Source organism: Chanodichthys erythropterus, chromosome 12, assembly GCF_024489055.1.
Source record: "Chanodichthys erythropterus isolate Z2021 chromosome 12, ASM2448905v1, whole genome shotgun sequence".
Lineage (NCBI taxonomy): Eukaryota > Metazoa > Chordata > Actinopteri > Cypriniformes > Xenocyprididae > Chanodichthys > Chanodichthys erythropterus.
This window is the reverse complement of record NC_090232.1, coordinates 42176046-42197955: the sequence shown is the minus strand read 5'-3', so window position 1 is coordinate 42197955 and position 21910 is coordinate 42176046. Positions and strand designations below refer to the sequence as shown.

Genomic DNA, 21910 nt, shown 5'->3' with positions numbered 1-21910 from the left:
TTAGATTTAGGTACAGGACTGTTAGAAAATGTGCTTTGGAACGCCAGCAAGGATTCATCATTCTCTCATTAGCATTGAGTTGAGGTAATTACATTCTACAAGTTAATTACTCCGTTTGGCATCTCTGCTGAAAAACAGGACAGTAAGTTCTAGAACAAATGTGACCCCGAGTCCTGGAATCTCAAAACCTCCTCTGGTTCTTCGATAAGAGCAGCTGGAACCCATTAACACGTTTAGAACTGAATCACACTTAATTTCTCCAGCACGTCTTTCTCTTTACCTCACTGATGTTTCAAGACTCCCTGGGGATCTGGACCAGTGCATGCTGGGATGGCTGGGACAGGGAAAAGCTTTTTTTTTTTTTTTTTTACATCATTATCCCTTTCATTTTGCCCTGACAAGTGTGTACTGGGGTCAGGCTGAGTCTGTGTGAGCGTATTTGGGCTTTATCTCTGCAGACAGTCAGTCAGTCTAATACTTTATGGCTTGTAGCCGTTGATCTGCTGTAGGTTTAGCTATAAAATACTGTAATACCCTGCGGTCACAAGCACACTGCTAAATACAGGCCTACGAAACATACTTTGATGGGCGGTGCGTGTGATTACTGAACTCATCCCCAAATGCTACTCTGCCAGTGTAAGAGCCTTACAGTTCTGGAAAGGATAAATATATAGAGAAAATGATACAAAAATACACTACAAACTCACGCACATGTAGACACAGAAGTCATCTTAGAATAGTAAAGCAGTGCGAGAAACCGAAGACTAAATATGTGTGTTGTGTCCAGGACTGTTATTGCACACAGTAGCATCAGATCAGATTCTGGGATGAATAGTGCAATTGTTTTGTTTGCAGATAAACTATCGACAATAGAACATGGCCAGCCTGGTAATCTCTTTAGGAAAATCGCTTTAGGGTGCAAATCGCCTTTAGTGAAATGTGGTGCGTACAATGGCTCATTTTCATGATTTATTTGTACTGATTTTATTTTAAAATTGTTGCAGCCCTTCATCTTAACTGGGATAATGAATTAAAAGGAGCAACAGCTAGACATATTACAGATGTATAGAATATACAGAGTTACCACAAAAATATTAAGCATATTAATTTTTTTGGTATCTGTAGGATCATGTGACACTGAAGACTGGAGTAATGATGATGGAAATTCAGCTTTGAAATATATTCAAATAGAAAACAATTATATTAAATTGTATTAACAGTGTACAATATTACTATTTTTTACTGTGTTTCTGATCAAATAAATCCAGCCTTGGTTAGCAGAAGAAACTTCTTTCAAAAAAATCTTCCAGACTGTAAACTTTTGAATGTTTCTATTGCCTGAGGAAAAATATTTACTGAGTGAATAACAAGGAAGAAAGTGTTGTTGAAAAGCTTTATTTGTATGTTGTATGTCTGTATATGTGGTAAGCACACATGTTTTTCAATATATTCTCTCTCTCTCTCTAAATATATTTCTGGGCAGTAATAAAGCTCCCATTGTTTGAGACAAGAGGAAGCAGGAACTGTATCCTCAATGACCTGAATGTGACGTGTGTGTGTGTGTGTGGGGGGGGTTCAGGTATACCCTACGTTATGGGGAATGAGGATTGGCAATACCATAAGGATGGCAATACCAGAACTGGCTACATTTTTGGTCCCCATGAAGAAAACCGCTTATAAATCATAGTAAATTGTGTTTTTTTGAAAATGTTAAAATAAAGGAAATTTTGTAATGGGTGGGTTTAGGGGAAAGTTTAAGGTTAGGGGATAGAATATACAGTTTAAAATAATTATGCGTATGAAATGTCCTCATAAAACATGGAAACCCAATGTACGTGTGTGTGTTAACAGCGCCCCACAATGCACTTCCTCCAGACTCTTTGATGCCCCATCACACACAGCCTGTGTGTCAGTGCCCTGATCTTGTAGAAGTGTTTGAGTGTGTTGCTTTAATAGGCCGGTCACGCTTGCTTACAGCTGTTTGAGGAGATCTTTAATGTGGGTTCTGCTTCATAGCCCTGGTGGCTGACATGCCTTAATGACATTCTCTCTTCAATGAAATATTCACTGAAGGTAGAGAAATGGGTCAAAACATTACAACTTTTTCTTTCCCCCCTTTTTTTTTTTTTTTTGAGAACAATTTGGTAAGTTACTACCTTATTTAACAACACAGCTATTTATAATGCTGTGCAATTATCCTGACAAGTGCTTTAACTGTTTTTGTTACATTATGTTGCACATTCAACAGCCGAGCAAACTAAAAAAATGTTAAATGTATTTAAAAAGCTTAAATGCAGTCATCTGCTGTTCATTAGTAACATGTAGTTTAACTAACTACTTTCAGTTAGCACTAGTCAAGTTTAGCTCAAACAGGCATCCAAGAGTGATGATAAAAGAAGTAAATGAATACAGGAGGATGAGAAAAGACAGTTCTCTGGCATTTACATATCTAATGTCTTCTTCAGCCAACTCTCTCTCTCTCTCTTTCTAGTTATGGTTATATTATTGCAGTGCGAGTAGACAAATGAAAACATTTGTCTGCCAATAGCAAGACCACAGAAGTCTCTCAACACGTCCAAATCTCACACTCCTTCATTTCCTTTCATGTTTCATCTTTGACAAACACACACTTACAATGCAGCAAACAGACGTCTCATGATTCCCACACACACTTGATTCTTACACTGTAACACTCCCTTTATCACTCGCTTATACACATCAGCCATATTATTGCATACTAAAACTACCTACAGCACTAAAAACATATTCATAAACTGAAATAAATTAACAAAAAAAAATGAAAAACAATGGTTGAAAAAAACAACTCAAACTTTATCCTTAAAATGAATTAAAAAAAAAAAATTCTGTAATTATCATCATTATATGACAGAAGGTCAGATCCCACCTGCAGATGGCGATATAGCATGCAACGCAGGTTAATTCATATATTGCGTTAAAAATGTGAATGTTTCGGTACAAAAACGGAACAAACCAAAAGTTTGAATACCCCACAGACAATTGTGCAAATATTTGGAATTGGAAATGGAAATGTGGCCATGAAAAAAAGCTCAAACTAACAATCCACTTCTGAAAAACAAAAACCTTCTGAAACAAAAATTTAACAAGAACATACTGTATACAAGTATGCAAACATATTTCAAGCACTGTGAGTATTTCACTTGTTTTTCATTGTTGTGGAAGTTAACTCATGGGTGAAGTTTGACTAACTCGTGGACTTAACCGAGCAATCTAGCCATTAAAGGGTTAGTTCACCCAAAAATGAAAGTTCTGTCATTAATCACTCACCCTCATGTCATTCTAAACCCACAAGATCTTCGTTCATCTTTTCAACACAAATTAAGATATTTTTGATGAAATACGAGAGCTCACTGACTCCACAGACAGCTATTTAACCACCACTTTCAAGGTCCAGAAAGGTACTAAAGACATCGCTAAAATAGTCCATGTAACTGCAGCGGTTCTTAATTTTATGAAGCTACGAGAATACTTTTTGTACGCAAAAACAAAACAAACAAAAATAACTTTATTCAGCAATTTCTTCTCTTCCATGTCATACACTTATGCTGTTGATGTAGTGAACGCAGTGCAGCACTTCCGTGTTCTACAGTACGTCTGAATGCCGACTTATTATTGGCCGGCTCCTGCGTCAGCATCACACGTATGCATCGTGCTGCTCACGTGAACAGCGTCGGAGACTGACACAGAACAGAAGAAATTGTTGAATAAAGACGTATTTTTTTGTTTGTTTTTTTGCACACAAAAAGTATTCTCGCCGCTTCATAACATTTAGGTTGAACCACTATAGTCACACGGACTATTTTAACGATGTCTATGGAGACAGCTCTCTGATTTCATCAAAAATATCTTCATCTGTGTTCTGAAGACGAACGACGGTCTTACGGGTGTGGAACAACATGAGGGTGAGTACTTAATGACAGAATTTTCATTTTTGGGTGAACTAACCCTTTAAAAGGTGATGCAAATGAATTTACACTGTTGTTATAGTCTTACCTGTAGCAACTTTAAGAATGCAACACAACAGCACAGTTGCAATAAATGCAGTGTGACATTTCAGAACATGTGCAATCAAGTTTATGTAGCTTGAATGTGTGTTCACATTCTTGTGAAGAATACGTTCTGGCCTTACACCTGTAAAACCCCTAAATCTTGTTTTTCACTTGCCACAACCAATTCTTGACTGACGCTTCTATACACAAACAGACACACACAACTGACTGATCTCACTGATCTCTCATGGGTCACTAAGCATCTTTACCGGTGAGACATTACATGACAAGAGCTCAACACTAACAAACCAGTGATTTCTGAGGTTTTTAAGATGTTTTGGGCCTGTGCAAATACACTGTTGATCTGGATCTGCAGGGTTCTGGTTCTGAAATGGTTGTGAGATTGAGTATGTGTGCGTGAGGTCAAAAGGTTAGTGGGTGTTTAGTCTCTTAATGTGGGATTTAGTTGCATAACAGCCCAAATCTCAATCAATCAGAGCTCAACCTAAATAACATCCTAACACAGTTAGGTAAGACTGAATCGTAGCACACATACACACACACACTTTAAAGTGATTGTGGTGGAGTCTATCATTTGGGAGGATTGAGAGGATATACAGAAAAAATAACACTGGGCATGTTGGCACTTTTAAAACACACACACAGCTTAAATCTACTGCCAAACCACTGGCACTAAGCTGAGACACACGGTGCAATTATGGGACTGTGTGTGTGTGTCTAATGTCTTGTCTAGTGGAGGCCCTTGAGAAATCTGTTTTTAATCTGAGCCGCAACATATTACAAACACACATAAAAAGAGAGAGAATGGAGAGACTAGATAGAGATACGGATGTTCTACATCAAGCCAAAATACACATGAATCCCTGAAGAAATTAAACAAATAAATATTCTTAGCAAAGATGAATGTGAGCAAAGACAGAACAGAACTTTGAGACAGGGGTGTGTGTGAGAAAGAAACAGAGACAGAAGGAAAGGATATTTTGAAATATTAATAATAACCATACATATTAAACTTTGGCACATTCTTCACCCTTTTGGGCTGCAGACATGAATTATGCCTCAAATGATTTTCAAACTGGGCTCCAGGGAGATCAAGTGGGCCACAAGTCAGTGTTAAGGGGTCAGTAAAAAAATTTAGAGAAAATGACAAAATACATACATAAATTCACATCATTATTCATTCTGCTTTCTAAAGACTGGTTGGAAATCCCAATAAATTCTTTTCAACTTGGTGTAAAACTTTTTTTTTTAAATAGATAAAATTTATTATATTCTATTTGATGTAAAAACTTAAATAAATCTGTAAATAAAAATAAATAAATGTATTAATTAAAATCGATTTGGTGTAAAAAATTGTTAATAAAAATAAATAAAACAAGTTAATTAATAAAAATAAATAAAACAATTAATTTAAATAAGTAAATAAATGAATCAATGAAATAAGTAAATACATAAATATTACACATTCTGCCATCTAAAGACTGCAGTAGTTTTACAGCAGTAGTTTTATGTTTCTCTTCAGGTCTTTAACTCTATATAACAGTACTCCAGGTAGGGGAAAAAAGATAGAGTCAACATAATAGAAAATAATTTTACACATTAAATCTCTTTTTCACAGAATAAATGGCTCTTTATAGATGAAAATACATAGCATCCTTCATTGGGTCCACTGAAATGGAATATTTATCAGTATTGGTCTATGATATCAAAAAGTTTGAAGACTTCTAAGCAATCAAACTTACAATATTCATATGTCAGATAAATAAAACTTGTGGGTGGGCCCTAACCACCTAGCAACAACCCAGAACTCCATAGCAACATCCTAGAAACACTCTAGAAACTATGCAGAACATGCTAAACTACCACATAGCAACACTTCATCATGGTTTTACAAGGCAAGAAAATGTATAAATCTACTAGTCAAAGCTTGTAAAAGTCTGACATGTAGTAATTATCCTATTGTGCATGCACACACACACATACGCACACACACACACACAGCTGCCATGCCTAACAGCTATTTTAACCTTTGACCTCAAGCTTGTTATTGTTAACACGTCTGCATGACCCTCACACGTGCTGTTGTATTAACCTCTGACCCCACGACATGCTTCAGTAGCCCCCAAGGAAACACTCCTCAAACAAGAGCAGGGATTACTTTCACACTAACACAGCACCGTATTACATAATACACAGACTGGGGTTGGGAATACAGAACTAAAAAACGTTTCTACTTTGAGCATTACACTTTCAATGAGGAAACCAAAATCGACTTTTAGATCCTGGGACAGCATTGTGGAGTCAAAATGGGAGGAATATGATAATGCCTCCTAATGAATATGGTAGTACACAGTTGTGGCCTGGAGTCTATTAAAAGGGAAACACGTGGGAAAGAAGAGCAGGAATCCAACAGCAGGGCGTTTAAGCAAATCTGGAAATTGAACGGAAAGTGGACAGCTGTGTGACATCAGCCATATTTGCATCTTGTTTATTAACTGGCAAGAAGACTCTGACATCTAACACTGCCTCAGATTTGCCCTCGGTTTAGATAGTTCATTCAGTAAATATCACCCACGAGAATCACAGAGCAGCTCAAAACAGAGTTCAATCACAACGTCTAGGGATAATTGAATTACTTTAAAATACATGAAGAATTAACTCCTCTTCTCAGGAGAACCTCATCTTAGGAGCTCTGATTGTCTGTGAATGATGAATGAATGAATGAATGAATAATTACACACAGCTCTGTATAATTACATCACTCTCCAGAGGGCAAGTCTTTCCCCTCAGAACATTAGAGGTAATTATCATGTGGTTTATGTAAACTGTTAGAAGAATACACTTCCAGAAGCATCCAACGTGTGCTTACCAAACTCAAAATGGTTTTGCTGTGAAATGAACATGTTAACATGCAATTAGTTAGTTACTTTTAACACTATTCACTGTTTTAAACAAACATTTAATTTGACAGGTCCTGTTTGAGAGTAAATGACCTTCTCAACAGCTCCAGATGGGACGTTTAACAAAAGCATATATTACTTAAACTACCATTCAAAAGTTTGGGGTTAGGAAGATTGAAATGTTTAAATGTTAAATGTTTTTGAAAGAAGTCTCTTCTGCTCACCAAGGCTGCATTTTTTTATTTAAAAGTACAGTAAAAACAGTAATATATTATTACAATTTAAAATAACTGTTTTCTATTTGAATATATTTTAAAATGTAATTTATTCCTGTGATCAAAGCTGAATGTTTAGCATCATTACTCCAGTCTTCACTGTCAGATGATCCTTCAGAAATCATTCTAATATGATGATCTGATTTTAATTCAATGTTGAAAAAAGTTGTGCTGTTCATTTTCAGTGCTTCCCACAGGTTTGTAATATACTTGCGGTGGTAGCCGGGCGAAAATTCCTCCTATTACCCACGGCACAAAAATGGTCTACTACATGTGACAAACAAACAATGTGTGATTTTTAACAGTATTTTTATTTATTTAAATTAATTTTAATTACATAGCATATTACATTTAATTACATACTAATATTATGCATTGTAAATTATTCAAAATTACAGCATTTAAATGGTTCACCTTTTCCTATATTCTCCTTGCTGTCGTATAGTGTCTCTCTCAGTGAATGGGACACAGATTTTACTAGTAAAATTTATAAAATGAATAATATATGTGTCAAATAATGTTCTTAGTCTTTTCTTCCTGTGGGAGAGACTACAATAATTTACTATGAATTAAATGGAAATCAAATTAAATACAATTTATTGTGTACCCAAAATACCAATAATGCCCTAAAGAAAAAGAACTTAGCGTGTGACTTTTAATTATAAACAAGCACGAAATACACAGGTACTATTATTTTGAAATGTCTGTACTATTGCAGGCTGATCCTTCAGATTCTTACAATCGTCTAAAACATTTTATATAAGGCCATGAAGTAGACTTTGTAATAATTCATCAACTTGAGTTCATTAGCAATCGCTTGGCATAAATCTGCGCTTTTCATTGATTGAGAATCACTTTGAAGCAGTCTGAAGCACTGTTGCGCGAGCTTGTAGAACACACAACAGCGCCCCCTTGTGACTTTCCAAAATGCAGCGCCTGTGGGAATGTCAGCGGGAGTAAACAGTTCTGACGCACACATAACGAGCAGGTATGAAACTACTAGTTAATTGAGCGTGGATGGTTTCATTATCTTGCGCGGATATAAAAGTATAAGAGGATAAAAATAATAAAAGCAAAAATGTGTCTCCAAATATACTTGGGCGGCCGTTATTATACGTGGGCGGCCCGCCCAAGTAAAGTCTATGTGTGGGAAGCATTGATATTCTTGTAGAAACTGTGATATTTCAGGATTATTTGATAAATAGAAAGTTCAAAAGAACAGCATTTATTTGAAATATAATTTTATAGTAACTTTTTATAGTTTGTGACTTTCGATCAATTTAATGCATCCTTGCTGTAAAAAAAGTAATTTCTTTTTAAAAAATTCTGACCCCAGTTTAGCAGCCCTAGTGTTTGCCAAATCTAAAACATGCATGAAAGAGTTAAACTGTGAGACAAACAGTGAAAAGGAAAAGTGATTGAGGCTCCAGTAATGCAGACCCTCCTGCTACTTTGCATATGATGTCACTGCTGCGAGGGACTGCAGACGAAGAACAAGTACAGTGAGAAATTGGCTGCAATGAAAACAAACGACACAAATGTGTGATGGGTGGACAGCACAGTCCAGAGAAAGACATCTTGTGTTGGGAAGGATGACACTGCCAGTCATCAGTGACACTGAGACAGACACACACACACACACACACTTGCTTGTCGGCAGACCATCACACTCACACTCGGGTCTGTTGTCCTTGTCCTGTTTGTTGTTTATTTACAGTATGGCTCTTTTCCAGAATCTATCGAGCTGCCTACGTAGACATTATTTTAAGGCATCACTCCAGACGCAAAGCCTGTTCCAAAAGGTTGGTAGTATAATTACATATAAGGCAGTATTACATGATTTAGAGAAGGAATTTTTTTAACGTTTTTAGTCAGCCAAACCCAATTAACCTAAAATATTCATTAACTGAGATTTTAAGTTAATATTTTGATAATGTGATGACGCAAAGTTCTCTGATGTTGGTTAATGGTCACATGACATGCAGGAAAACAAATAAAAATTGTTCCATTTTTAGAAAGTACTTTATTTTACGTTTGTATAATTTAATTATCAACTTTTCATCATTTCACAAACCCTAGTTTGAGAAACCAGCGTTATGGAAAAGGCGATTTAAAATGGTGTACAACAGTAGAGAAATGACCATTATGCATCATAAAATATAAAAAGGTTATTTTAAGTAGAGTCTGTCATGTGCTTCAGAGAGAGGCTTTATTTATTTGTCTTCTGCATGGGGTTTCTTTCTTTCACTGTACATTATAACTCTCTTTTTTCCATCCTTCCAGTCATTTTTTCCAAGCTCTTAGTCCAAACTGAAAAAAAGAAAGTGGTGTGTTATATAGAAATAAACCGGCTGTAGGTTTTTCTCCGCTACATTTCCTCTCAGATGTCTCCCTCTCCGATGATTTCATTGGACCCTGCAAATCTTCTGAGCATGTGAGCAGGTATAAATTACTCTCATCTGGGAAGGCCAAAGCACGATTACTATCCTCTACAGCAATACCATACTCTCTCTTACACTCACATAAACACATACACGAACTGTAAGAATCAATCTTAGACCAAACAAGGAGCCCCTGTGGTGCCAGCGGTCCCCTGCTGGTTAAGAAGCGCCTACAGCGAGTACACCCACGAACGCACACATATGCGCACACACAGGTACGGAAACATGAAGACAGCGAGCGAAAGAGTGAGAAAGCACACGGAAAGAATCGTTTTCTCAGATGTGAAGCTATCTGATGCTCCTGTATGGAAAATCTTCATCATACTGAACTTACGGAGAGAACACGTCACCGCTGCACAGTCAAATACACACATGTAACACTTACACATGCGTACCACCAGTCAAAAGTTATATGCTTGAAGAAGTGTGAGCCAGTATGAGAAAAAAAAAAAACTGTGCTTACATTACAAACTATATATACACACCAGGGCTGTAACCACCATAGGCATTGAGGGGGATAAGTTCCCCCTAATAATTAGAAATGGCCAAATTGTGATTGCAATTTGGCCATTTGGAATTGAAAATATGCTATATTTTACATGAGCCATATCATTCACAACTGAATGTGACAAGAAACGTTTTGCATTTTTGACACATTATACATACAAATAAGAGTGAAAGTGCATATTTTTAAATAAAATATTATTTGCAAAGAGTTTAAATGGATTACTTCACATTCGCAGCTAGGCTACAATTAGACCTAGAACTTTTTACCATTCTTAATTCTTTTTCTTTATTCCCTTAAATCCCTTTTAACCCTTTAATTATTCAATTTCTTTGAACATTCAAAGGTTTGGGGTCAGTAAGATTTTTTAAGTAATTGATGTTCATTCAGCCAGCATGTAAATTGATCAAAAGTGAAAAAGACATTTATAATATTACAATAAAAATCTATTTAAAATAAATTTGAATGTTCTATTCAAAGAAATTCTGATAAAAAAAGCAGCACAATTGTTTTCAACATTGATAATATAGAAAACAAATTACAAGAATTACAGGAATCTTACATTTTACAATACTGTATATTCAAACAGAAAACTGTTATTTTAAATTGTAATAATAATATTTCACAGTATTACTTTTTTACTGCTTTTTTGATCAAATAAATGCAGCCTTGGTGAGCAGAAGATACTTTTTTTAAGACATTTAAACTGACCCCAAACTATACATATTATATATATATATATGTTTATATATTTAGATAGATAGATAGATAGATAGATAGATAGATAGATAGATAGATAGATAGATAGATAGATAGATAGATAGATAGATAGATAGATAGATAGATAGATAGATAGATAGATAGATATTGATTACACTTTATTTTAACTTGTCCTTCTTACAGTGCAATTAAACATTTAAGAACTGAGTAATATTAATTAACAACATGTATTTACTGTAGGGTAGAGTTATGATTAGGGTTTGGTTTAGGGTTAATTGCATGTAATTATGCATAACTTGATGTTATTACTATAGTAAGTACATGGAACGTGTAACTAAAATACATTTTTAATGTGTTTAACAGTGCCACTGGTGTTTTATGTACGTGTATACAGTGCTCAGAAGTAAAATAATAGTAAAATCATTCGGTATTAAAACTCCAAAGTTTCAGTCTCTCTTTAATCCTCCATACCTTTCCTACCTGTCCAGAGACGTTCTGCTTCACAGCTCACTCTGTGAATACTAAATCGATTGCAAATGTGCCTTCTGACTTGTATTCCTCCTTGGCTATAACATTAAGGGCTCATGGAACATTTTCTTGGCAGGAGACGCCACTTTTTTACCGTTTCCTTCATCTCTCCTTATTTTTTAAAGGCGCTCTCTGCTGGTTTTTATACCACAAAATTTTGTGCTTGTGCCATTGGGAAGAAGAAAAAATACAGAGTCCCTGAAGCCCTTGGAGAACATTAAACATATGTGTGTGTGTACGCGATCTGATTTACCTGCAAAGTAAACAAACAGCAGAGAGAGAAATATTGTAAATGAAGAGCAGTCCTGGGCTCTCGCAATGTGAGCATGTGGCTGACACACGGTTTGATCCAGTATGTGTGCATGATACACTGTGTCTAATGTATAACGTATACAGAGCTCTCAGACTGGACATAATGCACATACTAAAGCACTTTTCATAACACAAATGACTGAGTCAAGAGAGGGGGAGTGGAGAGAGAGTACAGTGTGTGTGTAGTTGATGTGCTTGTGTTGGCAGTGTTTCAGCATTCCACATTCCAATGTGATATTCTGCACTGTGACCTTAGAAAACCCACCACACACACACACACACATCCACAGCGCTTTCCTTTGACACTAGAGCTCGTCACGTTCTCTGCCCCTCTTAATTCGGTCTCTGATTTCTCTCATCAGATCTTTAACCGTTGCCTTCAACCTTCCAATTCTCTCTTTCTCCGTCTGACTTCCTTCCGTGTCAAGCCATGACTTGTAAATATTCAGAGGGATGGTGTGTGTGTGTGTGTTCTGCTCTCAGAATTCCTCACTCAGTTCTGTGTGTGATCAAACACTGGATTAAAGTCCATCACCTCTGCTGAGCTCTGATAGTTACTAAAGAATATTGAGGTTCTCATGTGCTACTAAAGTCTGTTCACACACACATGTTCTGGTGACAGCTGCGGTGAATGCACACACTCACCCCCATCCGAGAATTCTACAATCAACTTGACCTCTTGAACTCAGAATCATGTTCTAAAGTGTTCTAGAACCCGTGGAGTAATGTAGAACTCCCAGAACCATGTTCTGTAACGTTCTAAAACTCTCAGAGTAATGTGCTAGGTATCTTAGAGTAATGTTCTAGAACTCTCAAAATAATGATCTAGAACCCTCAGAGCAATGTTACATGCTACTGTATAGCACTCAATGTTATAGAACTGACAAAGTAACATGCTACAGCTCTCATAATGTTTTAGAACCCTCACTGCTAGAACCCTCAGAATAATGTTCTAGAACCTTCAGTGTAATGTTCTAGAAACCTCAGAGTACCCTGCTAGAGCCCTCAGAGTAATGTGCTACACCTTTCGATGTTCTAGAACTCTCAAAGTAACATGCTTTAAGCTGTCATGTTTTAGAACCCTCACTGCTTGAACACTCAGAGTAATGTTCTAGACCCCTCAGCACAATGTTACATGCTACTGTATAGCACTTAATAATGTAGAACCCTCAGAATAACATGCTAGAACCCTCAGAGTAATGTGTTACAGCTCTCAGTGTTGTAGAACCCTCACTGCTAGAACACTCAGAATAAGGTTCTAGAACCTTCAGTGTAATGTTCCAGAAACCTCAGAGTAATGTGCTACACCTTTCGATGTTCTAGAACTCTCAAAGTAACATGCTTTAAGCTGTCATGTTTTAGAACCCTCACTGCTAGAACTCTCAGTGTAATGTTCTAGAACCCTCAGCACAATGTTACATGCTACTGTATAGCACTTAATAATGTAGAACCCTCAGAATAACATGCTAGAACCCTCAGAGTAATGTGTTGTAGCTCTCAGTGTTGTAGAACCCCCACTGCTAGAACCCTCAGAATAATGTTCTAGAAACCTCAGAGTACCATGCTGAGCCCTCAGAGTAATACCTTTTAATGTTCTAGAACTCTCAAAGTAACATGCTATAGCTCTCATAATAATGTTATAGAACCATCACTGCTAGAACTTATAGAGTAATGTTGTGGTAGCATAATGTTCAAGTAAGGGCTCCCTATATAGTTTATAGCATCGGCGAAGATAATTTTTTTATCCTTATGAAACTTTTATTTATAATTTAATAATTTAATTATAATTTAAAAATAACATGCATCTGAATACCTCTTAAGCAAACTAACCCTGGAACATAACCTGCTCCAGTTTTTGGAACCAAAAGTTGAGGTTATCCGCTTACTTACTCTTAAACAAACCCAGGTATTTCACATAGCCTGCTTTCTGGAATACCTCCCAGGTGCTTCAAAATAAAACTATTTAACTAAAACTGAGCACTTAATAGTTGGTACTTGGAGGAATGGATTCAATTCAATACAATATATCAAGACATCCATTAAAAGGATTTGGCATATTTTATTTGTTTTGTATCATGCTCACAAGTTCACACCCTCCTCATAAACTATGCCAACCTTAAAGGACCCAATTCTACTTACACAGAACACTTCTGGGCACTGCAAACACATCAAACCCTGCACACACACACACACCTGTGTGACAGAGTACGTCAAACGTCTGAGTATGTGTCAAAGAGAGGAAAAACTCTAGAGAGAAAGACAGAGAGAGGTTAAGAGGGCTAAAGATAAAAAGGCAGTTAATCCTAATCAGTACAGACACAAATACACTCACAGAAACAAACATACACACACACAAGAATTCAAAAACACAGACACACACAGCATGAAAGAGCATGATCCAGATATCACTCTTGTATTTGTCTGTATGTGTCTAAACACTTCCTTTAATCAAGGGATCCGCTCCAATACCAAAGGTTAGCGCGCACACACACACACGCATTTATTTAGCTGTCTAAAAGATTTTTTGTCTACTTTTTCTTTTATAACTTGTGCAGACTAAACCTAAACCCTTTGCAAAAATAATAATAATAATAATAAACACAAAACTGCATATTTTATACACATAAAAACACAAACTGAAAGCTAAGAACATAAAATATTGTTCAAAGGTTTGGGGTCAGAAAGTTTTTTTTAAAGAAATCAATATCAGTGCTATATAATAATAATAAATAAATATAATAAACACTGTCTTCAACATAGATAATAATAAGATCAAATAATAATTAGATCAAATAAACATCAAATCAGCATATTAGAATGATTTCTGAAGGATCATGTGACACTGAAGACTGAGTAATGATGCTGAAAATTCAGCTTTGAACACAGGAATAAATTACAACTTTCAATTAGAAAACAATTAGAAAATGTAAAAAAAAAAAAGAGAAAGAAATTGAAATATTTTGACACTATATTACTGTTTTTACAGTAAAGATATTAGTCATATTGCCCAGTCATATTTATAGAGTCCATATGAGCTACACGCCAGACAGCGAAATATATAAAGGGAATAAGTATAATAAAATGTACAACATTTATCTGTTCTTTCTAAACACACGCAGGAGAGAGGCCCGCAGCAGAGCCAGCCAGAACGTTTGTGTGCATTCGGCAAATAAGACCAACACATGCTCCCTGCCAGATGTGAAATATTCTGTGTGTGTGTGTGTGTGGCATGCTTAAACATTGCTCAGCATCATTTAAAGCCAAATGCTTATACTGTAATGCTAAAATTTCCTGACCAGATCCCCCGCAGGCATACACTGTTACAGGCAAGGTTTTGCCAACACTAAACATCTCCGCAAGGACACTAAAACCTGAAATGTTTATGCTAAATATCACTGTATAAATACTGCTGTAGTCTCCCTCGCTTACTGTACATGCACACAATTGCACAGACGAAACAACTGTACAATTTAACAAATCATTTGAGAGGTTTCTGGTCAGCGTGAATATTTGGCTTTCAACGGATAGAGCAGATATTCAAATTTGTTTGCAGTTACAGAAAACCAAATAAAATCCTTGAACTGTGCCATGCAAAACCACTATCTTTGTTTGCACAATGTGTGTGTGTAAACGTCCCAGTGCCAGTGAGACTGCTTGCAAAACGAGAAAGATTGCGAAAGTGAAATAAATAAACGTTCCTGAGCTCTGGTAAAATCCAGAGAGCTGGTGTGAATAGCGTAAGGTGGTATTAGTTTGGCTCTGAGACTGAACGTGGCCTACAGATAGATATTTCCTTCATAGCTGCAGGGTTTTTTAATGTGACAGAAAGATTGCAAATCATATGCATGCAGCTGAATATTCATGCGAGACGAATGGTGCGGTTCAAAATAGAGAACTGTACAGTCGTTTATTATGGACGCGCTCTCTTTCTTTCTCACGTGTAGGAGGCAGCTCTGGGCAACTAGCCATGCTACATAAATATGCGTGACGCTCAAATCCTTCCTCTCTATATTTGTAAACGTATATTTCTCTCTCCCTCTCCTTCTCACTGATGTGGTACTTAAGATATTACCCTTAAAAACCCATCTGAGAGAAATGATGTCTATCCCGACATTCGGCCACTGATTGCATGTGAACTGCCGCTGGCCTTATAGAACCCTGAATGGAGCGCAGACAAGGTATGTTGGGTTATTTGGTTGCCATGACACCAGCCTAAATCAAAGCCAATCCCATCACTGCCAATGGACTGTGGAGGCGGAGCATGTGTTTGTGTGGGACTGCCGTCACCACAGATTTTTTTGTTGTTGTTTTGTTAGAAAACTCTGTTACAGACTTTATGGTGAAAATCAGTAAGATTTTTTTCTTTAATTTAAATTTTTCATTCAGCAAGGCTGCTTACAATTGATCAAAGGTGACAATAAATTAAAAAAAAAGTACTTTAGAGTGTTTAGTACTTTTTAGGGGTTAATACTGCATTCATGTTGTGTTGGAAAATGTATATGATAAAGGCATGAACCATTTTTAATAGTCAGAAAATGTAATCACAGCATTTCTGAATAAAACAAACCTTAATCAGAATGTTTGAGGAATATCAATACACATTGTGCATGTTAATAGGTAATAAAATTTTAAACTAAAAAATTAGCAGAATTTACAACAAATGTATTTTCTGTGACGTAACTAGGGTCGGTAGTTAAAATTTAAAAATGTGACAATACCAGCATTTCCCCTTAGCATTTTGAGCGCTGTTGAGCAGATTCAGGGTCATGAACTGCATTGTTTATCTTGTTTTATAATGTTTCCTGGGGTGCAATTATAACGTTAGTATGCTTTTTTTTACATCATAATTTAGAAATAAAAGGCTTTTTTCTACCCTGATTTTAACGTGTCTGCTGTGAGATTTCAGTGTAAACGCCCACTGTTGTGATTGGCCAACATCATTGCCTGTGAAATAGCTAAGTATCACTCCCTCAAAAACTTTAAGCACATTTTTACTCTTACAGCTCTCAAGTTTAACTAATCGTGAAAAGTGTTGATGATAGCATTATATTTAGATCTATGGCATTATCGTGGCATGAAAACAGCCAATCACAGACATGTTGTTGAGCGCATGAAAGCAGTGATCTCGTCATTGCAACTCAATTTCTGCAAACTAACGAATGCTTTTATCATAACTAACAGTTCAAATGCCATGTAACTAAGAGATTCCTTGAATAAAAAGGGAGTCCAGAAATCAGTCACTGATAAACTCGCGCAGTTTGACAGACAGCTCCAGCGATTGTTAAGGGAACGTTCTTTGAACGCTTTCTATGTATAAGTTAACCATCGCTTAAATATCAGATTATTTTCATCCTACTAAGAGTAACAACGTGAAGTTGACCGTTTAGTGACTGGTTTGATTTCCTGACACATAAACAAAAAAATATCTGACTGTACATGAATCATTACATATCAGATCAGGCATTAGAATTAACAGTTACTACATGTTGCATTACTGTTGAGTCCATATCGTAAAAATAATGCAGTTGATTTACCAAAGAATCCACAGTGAAATGTACCAAATACAAATAAATAAATGTTTTGTTTTTTAAATAAACAACCATATTCCTAGCATTAGGATCCTTTGAAAGGAAATGTTATTTTTAGTCCTGTATTGCTCTTCTCTCCTCCTCATCTCACTACAAACCATTGGGCCTGGTGTCAATAAAAGCTTTTATTGGACTAACAGGATATTCTTATAGTACGATGACCTCTTATATATCAATTCATGACCCCTTTAAACACCTCTGATTGGCCATTGTGTTCACATGCTCAACAGATATGCGATTGGGTACAATGATCAACGCTTCAAAAACATGTTGTAAATAGAAATCTTTGACGCTCTTCACCGAGGGCAACAGCGCTCAAAATGCTAGGGGGAAATGCTGGTACTGTCACATTTTTAAAATTTCATTACCGACTTTTGACAACCCTAGTCGTAACTAAAGCCTTTTTTAACAAAGTAATGCATAAAGTAAAATGTCTTGTCAAGCTACTTTATGGGGGTTTTAAATAAATAAAAGTAGCAAAAGGAGGAAATCAAAATCTGAACACCACAGAGACCAACAGGTGCCAAAGGCACTCACACACTCACACACATGCTCTCAAATGTATGCCAAAACATGTACGTATGCAAATACACACCGATTCTTCGATGTGAACTCATAATTAAACACACACAGCTCAACACACCCAAAGTGCACAAACAAAAACGCTTCTGTATGTTGATGCATATGTATAAGGCCCGGAGTGATCTAATGCAAACACACACAGACACACAAACACTTTATATTTGCCTATTAACATACTAATCATGCGCTATCCCACCATCACTTCATCCGGTGGCATACAGGGGCCCTCTGTCTCGGCACACAAAAACACACACACTTTATTTCTCGCACTCTCTCTTTCTCTCGTTTATCCTGTTATCTCTGTAAACAAACGACAGACTCTCCTCTGCTCTGACAGAACGGGGGGGTTTGCCTTTCATTGTTTTAAGAGCGGGAAGATGCTCCCGTCTGATGAATGGGGCTTTCTGGAGCTGAGAGCCATGAAGCTTTACACACTCTCATTTACAGGCCTATTTTTCACACTCTTATTATGAAAAGCACAGACACACACACACAAACAGCTTTTCTTTCCCTTGTTATCCCATCCCCCTGTTCCTTGCCGTTTTCTCTCCGGTTTCATCCCTTGTTCTCTGCGTTCTTTCCCGCTCACCGAGACGGGCGGCCTAGATCTGTGTCCAAACTGCTTTCCAGGCCTATTCCCTTACACACAAATGCATGCCAGAATTGATTCGCTGTGTTTCTGTTGTGCTTGTCAAACGTTTTCCCTTACTAGGAGCTGCAAAAAAAACCAACACCTTCTCTCTTTCACATTCTGTAAGTAACACCGGCAAGAATTTATTTATGACGGCTCGGCCTTTCACGAAGGAAGACGAGCCACTGAGTTTTGTGCCCTTCAAGCATCTGCTGGAAGAGGAAAAGTTTGGAATTGCGAAGCCCATGAGAGACTCACAGAAACTGACCTTTGAGAAATGGCTCAGATTATTCTGAAAGACCTGTGTGTGTGTGTGTGTGTGTGTGTGTGTGTGTGTGTGTGTGTGTGTGTGTGTGTGTGTGTGTGTGTGTGTGTGTGTGTGTGTGTGTGTGTGTGTGTGTGTGTGTTTTTTTTAAGAGAAATTTACAGCGTCACAGCGAAAGAAATGAACAAACATACAGCATGACCAGTGATTTACAACAGCCGGTTCTATTGAAAGGTGCACCCAGTTATTTTTTCCCACATTAAAAAGTTTTACACAAAAAAACAAACAGTACTAAATGTTAATTTGCATGAGATTAAGACTTAGAGTAGCTAAATAAAATAATTTGATTTAACATGTAGCATGTTGCATCATAGAGGCTGACATTTTGAGATCATGTGACTGAATACTTTACTTGTTTTATCTTGGTACTCGTCCCCTCATCGGAAACTTTTTCTCATGAAATGAATTATTCATTGCTTACAACTGTGATTAGTCATTTCAAAGCTTTTTGAAATCAAAATATGGAATCAGTTGAAAAAAAAAAGGACATCAGTTGAAAGCTTTTGAATCATGCTGCATCAACAACATTGCAACATTACACAAAATTACTAAGAGCACCTTAAATGAATGTTTGGAAAGGACTCACAAACCCATAGTTATCATTCTGATTCGGTCTAATGACTCTTTCATTCAGTGAATCGGACCAAATGTATTAATTGACTCATTCACTGAACTGCAGGTCACTTTCAGTCTTGTACTGAACCTGTTACAATGTTATATATATATATATATATATATATATAAATAATATACTAAACTAATACTAATTATTCAATAACTAAAATTATGTTTTGAAAGAAGGGTTTCTTCAAAAGTACTGAAAGAAAAGGAATCGTTTAGGAACCAGATTTTGATTCCAATTAATGAGAGGAAACTGTCTAAGATGTCCTACAAAGTCGATTGAGAAAAAAAAAAAGCAAGCAAACAAGTGCCACCTCCCCGCACACGTCCATGCAAATATCCAAAACAAAAATCTAATTGTATAAAAAAATAATTGACGTAACTGTTAAGCTGAAAATCGGAGGACATATCGAGACGACGGGGGCGACGCTGGGGTTGAGCCCCCCGAGAGAGCCGCAGAGAATGGGTGAAAAGAGAGGGAGAGGGAGAGGAAGAAAGGATCAGAGGGAGAGAGGTTGGCAGCGATGAGGTTCTGGCACCTTCTACATAGAGCTCACCATACAGGGTGCCAAAAAATGGCAGACGAGGCTGCCCCCGTTCCCTCGCCTTTTCTCCGTCTCCCTCTCTCTCGCCCCTTGGCGATCTTGATCATCCCTTTCTCCTCTTTCTAAAGAGGTTTTATCTAATGAGCTCCATGAGAATTCAATCTAACAGCACTAATGCAGAACTTCTACTCCTATAGATTTGAGTTATGGCTTGGCTTTCCACGGCTGTTGCGTTGTGTGTGTGTGTGTGTGTGTAATGAGTAGGCCTGTGCTGTTACTGAGCTCGGCATTGTGTTCTCTGACTCGTAACCAGAGTCGTTGTGAGTGGGCCACATTACTTTCTCTCTCTCTCTCTCTCACTCTCCAGAAACACGCAAATGCTTTTTTACTTTCTTTGTAAATCTTTCAGTATTCTGATCATCTTTCAGCATATGACAACATTTTTAAAATTAATTAACATTTTCAAAACATTTTCAATATATATATATATATTTTTTTTCCAGAGCAAATTATATAAAATTACACTATTGTTATTGTTAAAAACAACCCAAGTTGGGTTGAAAATGGACATACCCAGCAATTTGGTTGTTTCAACCAACCTTCTGGGCAGTTTTATTTAACCCAACTATTGTTTAAAAATGACTGTATGGCTGGCTTAAAATGAACCCAAAATAGGTTGGAAATTAAAAATCAGACAGAATTACTAGAGGAAACAATAATAATCAAAAGGTGAACATTTATTAATAAGCAATTTAATAAATGTTTATTATTAATTAAGCTTATTAATAAATGTTAATTTATTAAATATATTAAAAAATGTTAATTTTTTAAGCAAGCAATAGTAATTTTTAAACAATAGTTGAGTTATAAATAAATCCTCCCAGCAGGTGGGGCAAACATTTAACCCAACCACTGGATTAAAGCAGTCCATTAGGAGGGTTAAAACAACCCAACTGCTGGGTTTGTTCATTTTCAACCCAACTTGGGTTGTTTTAACCCAGCATTTTTTAGAGTGTACGTTGAAAATGTTTAATTAAAAAATGTAATATAACTAGTTTAATCAAAGCATATTTCTCATACTAGTTTTCACTGAATGAACTCGATGAGTTTTTTTTTTCATTTATATGCAGCAATATAATGAATCAATGTGTTAAACGGCATTATTTCCCTTTATAATTTTTTATTAAAACATGAAAAATGCATGCAAGGACTTTATAAATAAATAAATAAATAAATAAATACATACATAAATCAATTTGAACTGATTGACAGAAATGAACAGAACTTACTAAAATAATACATTTTGGTAATAAATGATCCCTCATATTTGCTTGTTGTAGGATAAGGATTGATATTCAGTTGTTAATTATTTTATAATCGGCAAAATAATCCCTGATATATTGTAAATATATTGCTGAGTGCTATTGTAAACAGACAGATTTCATGCTTGACACTAATAGAAAAAAAAACGAAAGAAAGACCAGCAACTGAGAAGCGAAAACATTTGCCTCTTTCTGTTACTCTCAGTTTCAGTTTTTCACTTTTCTTTCTCAGTCTGTCCCTCCTGTAGAGTTTAAAAGCAGGTGCTCATTCAGTAGAGCTGACACTGGTTTGTTTGTTAATGTGTTTCACTTTTACAATCCTTCCTTTGTGCTCTTAAAAAGCCCATAAATGTCTCCGGTGAGTAGAGAGCTGAGAAAGAGATCTACAGTTATACTTCACGTCTGTCTTTCTTGAACAAATCCAGTGGAATGAATCAAGCACAAAAAAAAAAAAAAAAAAAAATCACAAAAAATAGTCTAGAAATCCTGGAAGCATAATAGCGCTGTGGTGGCATATTTAAGCAGAAAACCCAAAGAAGCCCAGGTGAGTCAGAGCCGAGCGCAGT

The 21910-nt window shown here is 36.4% G+C and overlaps 1 protein-coding gene across 20 annotated transcripts in view; it reads right to left on the bottom strand.

Annotated features, from left to right (window-relative positions):
• The window catches only part of LOC137032030 (nuclear factor 1 X-type-like), a 126412-nt gene that overhangs the window by 34349 nt on the left and 70153 nt on the right, over nt 1-21910 (bottom strand). The window contains exon 4 of one of the 20 annotated variants that reach the window (XM_067403506.1): nt 13855-13977. The exons of the other annotated variants lie outside the window; for them this stretch is intronic. Within the exon in view, the coding sequence (XP_067259607.1) occupies nt 13862-13977 (116 nt within the window). The 3' untranslated portion in view covers nt 13855-13861. Of the gene's footprint in view, nt 1-13854; nt 13978-21910 lie in introns of those variants that run through there. 20 annotated transcript variants of the gene reach the window in all.